At 45.6% G+C, this 12232-nt stretch overlaps 1 protein-coding gene across 1 annotated transcript in view; it reads right to left on the bottom strand.

Annotated features, from left to right (window-relative positions):
* Positions 1-7824: 7824 nt before the first annotated feature.
* LOC119429172 (ubiquitin-protein ligase E3A) overlaps positions 7825-12232 on the bottom strand; it is a gene marked incomplete at its 5' end in the record, with an annotated part of 31512 nt that continues 27104 nt past the window's right edge. The window contains 2 exon segments of the mRNA XM_037696852.1: positions 7825-8540; positions 8648-8791. Coding sequence (XP_037552780.1) covers positions 8420-8540; positions 8648-8791 — 265 coding nt within the window.

Here is a 12232-nt window from a genome sequence, read left to right as displayed (position 1 = left end):
ATTGTTGCCAACCTGTACATGGAGGAGGTAGAAAAGAGAGCCTTGACGTCCTTTTCAGAGACACCACCAAGTCATTGGTTCAGGTATGTTGATGACACCTGGGTTAAAATCAAATCTCAGGAAGTCCAACATTTTACTGACCACATCAACTCTGTGGATAAATACATCAAGTTCACACGAGAAGATGAAAAAAATGGCAAGTTGGCTTTCTTGGACTGTGAGGTCTCAGTCTCTGATAGAGGACATTTGCAAACTGAGGTGTACCGCAAACCCACCCACACAGACCAGTATTTGCAGTTTGACTCCCATCACCCTTTGGAGCACAAGTTAGGAGTCATCAGGACTCTGTACCACAGAGCAGACATCGTCCCCGCTAACTCAGGAGCCAGGCAGAAGGAGAAATCCCACACAAGACAGGCTCTAGAGCAATGTGGATATACTAACTGGGCCTTCCTGAAAGCAGAAACCCAAACAGGACTCCAGTCAGCCATCAGGTGAAAAGGAGGAACCCAGACCCAGACCAGTGGTCATTCCATATGTTGAGGGAGTATCAGAGAAACTGAGACGTTTATTTTCTAAACATAACGTCCCAGTGGCTTTTAAACCCCAAAATACATTAAAGACTGGTTCATCCCAAAGATCCAGTCCCCCGGCACAAACAGAGCAATGTTGTGTATGCTGTTCAGTATCAGGAGGGTGATCAGTCTTACATCGGGGAAACAAAACAGCCACTGGCCAAAAGGATGGACCAGCACAGAAGATCAACATCATCAGGCCAGGACTCTGCGGTCTACACTCATCTCCAGGCCAGCGGTCACTCTTTCAGGGATGAAGATGTTCACATCCTGGACAGAGAGGAACGATGGTTTGAGAGAGGAGTAAAGGAGGCCATCTTTGTGAAAAGAAACCGTCCATCATTAAACAGGGGTGGAGGCCTCCGGGTTCAACTGTCCCCCTCTTACATTTATCTTACATACATTTGTCTTGGAATCTAGCTGTTTTTTTGTTTTGTTACCTTTTTCCTTTTAGCCATCCTATTTGTTAAAAAAACAACAAAAAAAACAACAACTGTAGTATGAGTTTTTATAACTGCTTATTGTTGTTGCTGTTGTCCATTGTTGTCATCTTTCTTTGTTGAAATCAGGTCTCTCTTGTAAATGAGTCCTCGAGGCTCAATGGGATTTACCTGTAGAAATAAAGGTTGATTGATTACAATGCTGTGATTGCTAGTATCACTCAGCCCTCTGTGAACAGTAAACAGCCATCAGGTGCTAATGATCCATTGTTAGGCTGATGGTCCTTCTTGAGCATGTGATCAGCTGGTTCTGGTTGTCAGCAGCAAACTGGTTGATCCACTCTGAGAAGGTGCTATTTAAGAGACTGAGCTGAAAACAGCTCCTCAGACTGAGGAAGTCTCTCGGATGAGAGACGAAACGTTTCTATATTTTTTTTGCTTTGTTTTGTTTGTTGTTTTTTTGAATGTCCATCCAATTGGATTTTATGGACAGAAATTCTAGGTGCAGCCAAAGTGTTGAGGGGATCCGTTTTGGTGGCCTTAGGATTGCGTCTCTGCTTTCTGCAGATGATGTGGTCGTATTGGCTTCATCAGATTGTGATCTACAGCTTTCGCTGGAGCGGTTCACAGCAGAGTGCAACGTGGCCGGGATGAGGATCAGTTCCTCCAAATCCGAGGCCCTGGTCTTGAGCCGGAAAAGGGCAGAGTGCCCTCTCCGGGTCAGGGAGGAGGTCCTGCCCCAAGTGGAGGAGTTCAAGTATCTTGGGGTCCTGTTCACGAATGAGGGAAAAATGGAATGTGAGATCGATAGGCGGATAGGTACAGCGTCTGCAGTGAAGCAGGCGCTGTACAGGTCTGTCGTGGTCAAGAGAGAGCCGAGTCAAAAGGCGAAGCTCTCAATTTACCTAACTATCTACGTTCCCACCCTCATCTATGGTCATGAGCTTTGGGTTGTGACCGAAAGAACGAGATCTCGGATACAAGCGGCTGAAATGAGTTTTCTCCGCAGGGTGTCTGGGCTCTCCCTTAGAGACAGGGTGAGAAGCTCGATCATCCGGGAGGGACTCAGAGTAGAGCCGCTGCTTCTCCACGTCGAGAGGAGCTAGTTGAGGTGGTTTGGGCATCTGGTTAGGATGCCTCCTGGACGCCTCCCTGGTGAGGTGTTCCAGACACATCCCACCGGGAGGAGACCCAGAGGAAGACCCAGGACACGCTGGAGAGACTGTTTCTCGGCTGGCCTGGGAACGCCTCGGGATTTCCCCGGAGGAGCTGGACCAAGTGGCTGGGGAAAGGGAAGTCTGGGCCTCCCTAGTTAGGCCGCTCCCCCCGTGACCCGACCCCAGATAAGCAGAAGAAAATGGAAGAAAATGGATGGATGGATGGTGTTACTGCTGAGATGATGTCTCTCAGAGACTGAAAGTCATCAAACATTTCCAAGACATTCTCCCTCTCCTGGAAGGTTTGCATGTGTCTCTGGCCACTAGTGGCAACCCCAACCAGTTGAGAGACAGCTGGAGCCATCTTAAATAACCAGGATTGTAAGAGCGATTCAGCCTTGTGAAATTTGATAAGTTGTATTTTCACCCAAGTCTGAAAGTAGTAGTCAATGTCAGAAATTCTCAACATTCCACTTTGAGAAGTTTGATAATCAGGGCCCAGGTGAAGACAGCTGCAATTACATATTAAGAAAAAACAAAGTCTACATTTTTCTTGTTCCTTTAGCTAAAAAAAACATTTGGTGATGATGAGTCAAGTTTTCAAGATGACGTCTTTCTACCGGGCAAACGACGTGAAAACTGTCCTTGACAGATATTAATGGCGAGGCCTATAAACAGTCCAGATCTCAGTCCAGCTGATCTCTGGTGGAAACTGCAGAGTCAATGACAGAACTGCAACCTGCAGAACGGATCTGGGAACTGCAGCTGGAGGCAGATTGATGAAGAGTTCTGTTTCTGAAATATTTATGTCTCACTGAAGCAACCGTTTCAAATCCTTGAAGAACCGTTGACTCTGTAAGTTCATTTATAAAAACATCACTTGTATTTTAAAGGCAGCTCAACCCAACTGAACATTTTGAATAAATCTTTAAGGTCGGTCAGATTTTCAGTCTGGTTGGTTTTGTAGAATGCCTCTGGATGTTTTGTACAGAACGTTAGAGAACATGTTTGCTGTAAAGTTCCTCTTCAGGGAAAGTGTCGGCTACAATAACTTTACATCACACCTGTGAAACTCATCACGTTTCCCTACGGTTACAAATTAAAACTTTTGATGAATAATAATGGAGCTGCAGATAATATTCAACACATTTCTCCTTGCAGCACATTAACTACATTTAACTAAAGAAACGTTTCATGGTTTTATTTCAAAATTCACGACACTTTAAATTACTTGACATTTTAACTTCTATTTGTAATAGTGGCTGGAAAAATCTTTGATTTCATCATCATGAAAAATGCTCTTACTGAGCAATCAGAGTAAATGATGATGTTGCTTTGATTATATAGTAAAAGTGTCTGCCGTACTTCTGCTGAGCCAGTTTGCACAGATTAAGGCTCCAGTATACTGCCGCGTATGTCCGTTCACGCGTACGTACGCATGTACGGTACGCAGAGGGTTCAGACATGATACTCCAGCGTACACCCCGAGCAGCTGCAGAGCAGCTTCACAGACAAGGGGCGTTTACCTTCGGGACAAATTGAGGTCACCGATTGGTCATTTGCTGACACGCCTTCTGGATTGATTGACAGGTCGGAAAAAAGGGGGAAAAAAGCGAGCGCTGGCAGCCTCAGCGGTGTTCTGTGTTTATATGTTGTTAATAAAAAGATCTAAAAAATAAAAATAACAGAGCGCTGGCTCTGCAGTCCACACATCAGACCAGCCCACCAGGAAATCTCCAGACCCTCCCGCAGCCACCTGAGTTTAATTCGCTCGTGACAAATTCCTCCATTTCTCAACATTTCAGTCATGGCATCAACGGAGGAGGAAGAGATCACTCTTGGCAAAAAACAACAAAAGAAAAGGCCAGATCAGGGATGAAGAAAGGGAATTTAATACATTGGTGTTGCATACAAAACAGTTTGTCGACGGGCAGTTTATTGTGCGACACCGCGTACGCGTTCGTAAAAATGTGATCTTTGCACGGACATGCCCTGGAGGGTACGCACGTACCTCTGCGTACGTACGTGCGTACCTCTGCGTATGGATGTACGCGGCAGTATACTGGGGGCTTTAGTCACATAATTCTCAGGTTGAGGGCACAAAATCTACAGGACAGACTTAATCAGCCTTCATGTTGAATACTGACATAATCTGATACAGAGGAACTCAAACAGCAGGGTTTTAATCCGACACGTGACCCTGAATGACCCCAGTGTGTCCAAGACTGACCCCCGTGTCCTTGAATGACCCCAGTATGTCGAAGACTGACCCCTGTGTCCTTGACTGACCCCAGTGTGTCCATGAATGACCCAAGTGTCCTTGAATGACCAGTGTCCCTGAATGTCCCATGTCCCTGAATGACCCGTGTGTCCTTGAATGACCCTACTTTCTGTGAATGACCCCAGTGTGTCCTTGAATGACCCCACTGTCTTTGAATGACCCCAGTGTGTCTCTGAATGACCCACGTCTCTATGAATGACCCCAGTGTGTACTTGAATGACCTGTGTGTCCTTGAATGATCCATGTGTCCTTAAATGACCCATGTCTCTGAATGACCAGTGTCCATAAATGACCCCAGTGTCTTTACGAATGACCCCAGTGTGTCGAATGACCCGTGTATCCTTGGATGACCCCAGTGTCTCTGAATGACCCGTGTCCATAAATGACCCGTGTCCATAAATGACCCGTGTCTTTATGAATGACCCCAGTGTGTCCTTGAATGACCTGTGTGTCCTTGAATGACCTGTGTGTCCTTGAATGACTCCAGTGTGTCCTTGAATGCCCCGTGTGTCCTTGAATGACCCCAGTGTCTCTGAATGACCAGTGTCCCTGAATGACCAGTGTCCTTAAATGACCAGTGTCTCTATGAATGACCCCAGTGTGTCCTTGAATGACCCATGTGTCCTTGAATGACCCCAGTGTGTTCTTGAAAGATCCATACGTCCTTCAATTTCCGCAGTGTGTCTTTGAATGTCCTGTGTCCCTGAATGACCCGTGTGTCCTTGAATGACCCGTGTCTCTCTGAATGACCCCAGTGCCCATTAATGACCCATGATTCCTTGAATGACTTGTGTGTCCTTGAATTACCTGTGTGTCCTTGGAACTACCCATATGCCCTTGAATGACCCTAGTGCAGGGCTGTTCAGTAAAACTGCTCAGGGGGCCACAGTTTCTGAAAACCAACTGCTCGGGGGCCGGATATCCAGCAATTAAAGTCATTATGTAATAGACCAAAGTTTATTATGATCTATTTTACCTTTTAAATTTTTTATTTTATTGCATTGAATCATAAATGCAATAAACAGAATTCACTACTCCCAATATATAAACATATATATTCTTTTAATGACGTGGGCCGGATTGAAGTCACCAGTTGAATAGCCCTGCTCTACTGTCTCTCTGAATGACCCGTGTGTCCATGAATGACCCGTGTGTCTCTGAATGACCCATGTGTCCTTCAATGACCCCCGTGTCTCTCTGAATGACCCCAGTGTCCCTGAATGATCCTTGTAAATGGACTGTACTTATATAGCACCTTTCTATCTTATCAAGACACTCAAACCTCTTTACAACAATCTGTGCCTCATTTACTCATTCATACAGCACTCTACTAGATCTCCTAGTGTCCTTGAATGACCCCAGTGTCCCTGAATGACCTGTGTCCTTGAATGACCCGTGTCCGTCTGAATGACCCCAGTGTGTCCATGAATAGCCCGTGTGTCATTGAATGACCCCCGTGTCTCCCTGAAAGGCCCCAGTGTCCATGAATGACCCGTGTATCCTTGAATGACCTGTGTCCGAATGACCTGTGTGTCCTTGAATGACCTGTGTGTCCTGGAATTACCCCTCGTGTATCTGAAAGACCCCCAATGTGTCATTGAATGACCCCAGAGTTCTGAATGACCCAAGTGTGTCTCAGAATGACCCAGTGTGTCCTTGAATGCCTAGTGTGTAGAAGATGGCTGAACCAGAAGCAGAACTTGGAGCGGGCCAGAAGTTTTTCTGGTCTCAGTGTTGGTTAAGGTTGTCCTGTCTGGTCCTTGAGCAGACAGAACCTTTACATTCAGAGATGTAACATGTTCAGTTCTCTAACCCCTCAGTGAATCCAGGTTTACTGATGGGATCGTACCAATATCTGGATGTAGGTTCCACTTTAGGGATGCACCGATCCACTTTTTTTTTTTACTTCCGATCCGATCCCGATACCCAAGTCTGAATATCGTCCGATACTGATCCAGTTCCGATATCATGATCATCACTGATTTTATATGAGGCTGTAATAATCTCCTCTCAAGTACAATCTGTACAAATATATGCATGCATGTCCAAAAAGGCAACTTGATGTAAGTTTTATTAATGTTGGATAAGTTTTAAAGTTAGAATTAAATTCTAACACAAAACATGTTTCTTTTTATTCCTAGTTTTAAACTGGATATTAAAGTGATTAATTTAAGTGATTGTTTAAAGTTACTTTATATTTTTTTAAATAAGGGACAGAAATAAGATTTTTGTTCTTCTTTCTGAACTCTTTTCATTCAATGTTTTCTTTTTCATGATTTTTTATTTTTATTTTGTTTCTTTTAAATGAATAAATGAATTAAATAAAATGTTAAATGGCTTCAAACATCTGCTAAGTTCATGGCATAAACCAACAGACATGTTCCTGTTTTTAGTATTTTACATCACTTTATAATGTAGCTGTTTTTGTTTTTAATATAATTTTCAAATCACATGTTTTTTATGATTGTCTACTGTTGTACTGATAAATATCTCCTGGAGGGTAAACTAGATCTTGGCTGGATCTCAGTCTGTCCCTCCTCAGAGACGGGCAGACTGAGCGGGGCAGATTGGACACGGCTGGCCGAGGTCGAGTCGCCTCTTTTGGGTTGAGCAAAGAGCAGCGCCCCCCTGAAGCCCCGGAGCTCGAATGTCCAACATAAAACTAACTTTACCGCGGTTTAATGTGGCGCTGTGGCTCTGCAGACAGTGCACGCTGCTGTCTTGTTTTGTGGTGTTTAGTGTAAAATACTTCCACACAGCGACATGTTTAGATGAAAAGTTTGTTAGCTGTTAGCCACAGTGCTGCTAACTCAGTTCTCACATTGTAGCTGCTGCAAACTATGGACTGGATTTCCTGAATGTGAGGCGGGTCTTATTACTCTGGGTTCATGAGACACGCCTCCATTCAGGAAGTCCATTCAGTAGTTTGAAGCCAACATGCATCATGGATTGGAAAAATCCGATACGTAAATTATGATGGTATCGGAGGCCGATACGATACTGGATCGGATCGGCCCCATCCCTATTCCACTTAGGAACGAGTAGCTCTCAGTGGGTTGGCTCGGCACACAGAACTGGAACTGAAGAGCAGAAAGAAGCAGAACTTCTCAGGTGAACTGGATCAAACCAGACTGGGACTCTGGTCCTCTTTCATGGGTCTGAGACATCCATCATTCACCTGTCTAGCCACCATCAATCCTTCAATGATCCATCCCCTTCATGAAGCAAATCATGTAATCTGCCGCTGCCCCCCCCCACCCCACCCCATGTGTAGTTGGACCGTATGGTGCTGCAGCTCCAACTGCACACGTATACAAACACTTTTTATTCAGAATCAACACAGGAAGACAAGGAAATGAAACGCTCCAAACAATCATGGCAGCCTGTGGCCCAAAGAAATAAACATTCTCAAAATGTCTAAGTGCACTTTACACAGCTCTAACCAGCAGTGCGCCCAACCCCCCGCAGAAAGAGACAAACTAAGGCCCAGGAACAGAAGGCGAGGACAGATGTCTGATCATGTGCCATGTTGGACCAGTGGACAGGAGGTTCCAGACGCTTACCTTGTTGTGGAGTGTGTCCTCCTCTAAAGCTAGACGGGTTCTTCAGGATTCAATAGATCAGGGTTACTTCAATAAACTGATCTTTATTCATTTGTCCCACATTTACACCCCTTTACGAGCAGACAGGAAGCCATTCAACCTTAAAATAAATACGAAGGGAAGTGATCCTCTCTGTACACACATGTAGACGTGGGGGGGGGGGGGTACTTTCTGTGCTAACACTGACTCATGTAAGATGATGCAGGCACAGCGCTCACTTAGAACCATTTGTCCTTTTATTATTCACCGTTTCTCCTCAAACACCCCCCGGTGTGCGCTGGTCACCGTTTGGACTGCGTCTGATAAAGGATGGGGGCGGGGGGCTCATGGTCTGTTAGTGTGTGGGGGAGGGGGGGGGGGGGGCTCAGAGCATGCCAAACCCTTTGGCATAGGTGATGGCTTTCAGCAGTCTCTCCCTTAGCTTGTCCTTGCTGCTGTACTCCGGCAGTAGCAGAACATTGAAGCAGGTGTGGGACGTTGGTAACCTGCACAAGGTCAAAGGTCACAGATCACACTCTGGAACATTGCATTATGGGCAACGCATGCTTCTTTTGTCAGAGTTGACCCTGCATTCTGTTAAAGCCCAGCTCACCTGTCCGTGTCAGGACCGTTCTTCGCTATGATCATCTTCAGCTTGCCGAGTCCGCCCACGGGCGCTCTGTCGGTGCCGGTGGTGAACTGCAGGAAGAGGCGCTTCTGCTCCTCGCTGAACAAGTGCAACGTCTCCCAGAACTCCCTACAGAAAGAGAGAAGGGACATTTCTCACCATCAGCAGGAGAGCAGCGGTCATGTCAGAAACAGGAAGTTGTCTTTAAACTGCAGCAGCATTCACCGTCAGGCCTTTAAGAAACGTTCAAAGCACCTGAACGTCTCGTCTGCTCCAACAGACGTTAACATGTTTTACTGGGTTTATGTGACGGAGCCACACAAACAACTCGTGACCCAAGCTGAAGGAAAATGAAACATGCTCCAACACTTTTACAAATCATCTTCTTTTGCCTTTTCCCTCTTGAGGGGTCACCACAGCAAGTCATCCTCCTCCATCTCACTCTGTCCTCACTCCAAGTGATTGTCTATTGTTGTCTTTGTTGTCATCACTCTTTGTTAAAACCAGGTCTCTCTGGTAAACGAGTCCCCGAGGCCTTTGCCGTTGACCTTTGCTGACACCTTATTGTCACTAACCACTCCTGAAACTTTTCTCCATCCACTCCATCCTGCCTGGACTCTGTTCTTCACCTCTTTACCCACTACCCATTTTCCTGGACAGTGGACCCAAAGTCCTTGGAAGTCCTGCACCTTTGTGACCTCTGCTCCTTGTAGCCTCACTGTTCCACCTCCTCCCTCTCATTCACACACATGGACTCTGTCTTACTACGGCTGACTTTCATTCCTCTTTCTTCAAGTGCATACCTCCACGCCTCCAAGTTCTCTTCCACCTGTTCTCACCACAGATCACAATGTCATCTGCAAACATCATAGTCCACGGGGATTCCTGCCTGACCTCATCTGTTAGTTGGTCCATCACCAGAGCAAACAAGAAGGGGCTCAGAGCTGATCCTTGATGCACTCCCACCTCCACCTTGAAGCTATCTGTCACTCCTACAGCACATCTCACCACTGTCCTGCTGTCCTCATACATGTCCTGCTGTCCTGATGCATGTCCTGTACCAGTCTAACATACTGTTCTGCCACTCCAGAATTCCTCATGCAACACCACACCTCCTCTCTTGGCACTCTGTCAGATGCTTTTTCTAAATCCACAAAGACACAATGGAGTTCTTTCTGACCCTCTCTATACTTCTCCATCAGCATTCTCAAATCAAAGATGGCGTCTGTGGTGCTCTTTCTCTTTCTTGGCATGAAACCATCCTGCTGCTCACAGATAGTCACCTCTTGTCTTAGTCTAGCTTCCACAACTCTCTCCCAGATCTTCATCGTGTGGCTCGTCAACTTAATTCTCCTGTAGTTGCTACAACTCTGTACATCACCCTTGTTCTTAAAAATGGCCACCAGCACTTCTTCTCCATTCCTCAGGCATTTTCTCACCCTCAAATATGCCATTGAATATTTGAGTTAAAACCTCACTGCCATCTCTCCAAGACATTTCCAAACCTCCACTGGAATGTCATCAGGTCCTACTGCCTTCTCCTTCTTCATTGTTTTCAGAGCTTTCTGGACTTCACCCTCACTAATCTTTCCCACTTCCTGGTCCACAGTTTCTGTGACCTCTACTCTTCTTTCTCTTTCATTCTCTTCATTCATTAGCTCCTCAAACTACTCCTTCCATATTTCCATCACACTCTCCTCACTTTTTAGAACATTACCATTCATATCTTTAACAAGCCTAAACTGCTGCACATCCTTTCCAGCCTGATCCCTCTGTCTTGCCAATCAGTACAAGTCCTTTTCTCCCTCTTTAGTGTCCAGTCTCCCATACAACTCATCATACGCCCTCTGCTTTGCCTTAGCTACCTCCCTCTCTGCTCTACGTCCCATCTCCTTATATTCCTGTCTCCTCTCTTCAGTCCTCCCTCTGTCATATTTCTTCTTGACTAACCTCTTTCTTTGAACATCTTCCTGCACTTCACTATTCCACCACCAGGTTTCCTGATCATCCATTCTCTGTCCAGATGACACACCAAGTACCTTCCTACCTGTCTCTCTAATTACTGTTGCTGTAGCAGTCCAGTCATCTGGAAGCTCTTTCTTATCACCCAGAGCTTTTAACAGCTCATCTCTGAACTTATCACAACATTCTTCCTTCTTCATCTTCCACCATTTGGTCTTCTTCTCTGATTTGACTCTTTTTCTCTTCTTCACAACAACAGTCATTCTACACACAACCATCCAATGCTGTCTGGCCACGCTCTCCCCTGCCACAAACACTAACAAATAAAAATCACTAAATGTATCACTCATACCATCATGGTAACTGAGGCTCTGTTCATGAATCAAGAAACAAAAGTCCAAATTTGAGTTATTTTCACGTCTGAACGGAACGGACCTGACCCAGGTCTTTGTCATGCCTGCTACTGAATCTCACGTTTTTCAAAGTGACCTCAGTCTGAACGCACAGGTCTCCATTCATCCCACCTTTAGCTCAGTGAGGTAGTGGGATGTGGATTGATGCAAGTACCATACTTTCTGCCTGCGTATAAGCAGTTACGTTTTTCACAGGCTTTGAACCCCATGGTATATACAATGCTGCATCTATCCAAAAAAGTTAAATCTGGTCCTCTGGACATTCAGAAAAACAAAAAACAAAACAAGGCAAAAAAATATAGAAACGTTTCGTCTCTCATCCAAGAGACTTCCTCAGTCTGAGGTGCTGTATTCAGCTCAGTCTCTTAAATAGCACCTTCTCAGAGTGGATCAACCAGTTTGCTGCTGACAACCAAAACCAGCTGATCACATGATCAAGAAGGACCATCAGCCTAACAATGGATCATTAGCACCTGATGGCTGTTTACTGTTCACAGAGGGCTGAGTGATACTAGCAATCACAGCATTGTAAGAGGGGGACAGTTGAACCCGGAGGCTCCGCCCCTGTTTAACGATGGACGGTTTCTTTTCACAAAGAAGTTAGGATATCCACAATGTGGATATCCTAACTGGGCCTTCCTGAAAGCAGAGAAGAAACCCAAACAGGACTCCAGTCAGCCAACAGGTGAAAAGGAGGAACCCAGACCCAGACCAGTGGTCATTCCATATGTTGAGGGAGTATCAGAGAAACTGAGACGTTTATTTTCTAAACATAACGTCCCAGTGGCTTTTAAACCCCAAAATACATTAAAGACTGGTTCATCCCAAAGATCCAGTCCCCCGGCACAAACAGAGCAATGTTGTGTATGCTGTTCAGTGTCAGGAGGGTGATCAGTCTTACATCGGGGAAACTAAACAGCCACTGGCCAAAAGGATGGACCAGCACAGAAGATCAACATCATCAGGCCAGGACTCTGAGGTCTACACTCATCTCCAGGCCAGCGGTCACTCTTTCAGGGATGAAGATGTTCACATCCTGGACAGAGAGGAACGATGGTTTGAGAGAGGAGTAAAGGAGGCCATCTTTGTGAAAAGAAATCGTCCATCATTAAACAGGGGTGGAGCCTCCAGGTTCAACTGTCCCCCTCTTACAATGCTGTGATTGCTAGTATCACTCAGCCCTCTGTGAACAGTA

This window comes from Nematolebias whitei, chromosome 24, assembly GCF_014905685.2.
Source record: "Nematolebias whitei isolate Nwh7 chromosome 24, NemWhi1, whole genome shotgun sequence".
Taxonomy (NCBI): Eukaryota; Metazoa; Chordata; class Actinopteri; order Cyprinodontiformes; family Rivulidae; genus Nematolebias; species Nematolebias whitei.
This window is presented reverse-complemented; position numbering and strand designations above follow the sequence as displayed.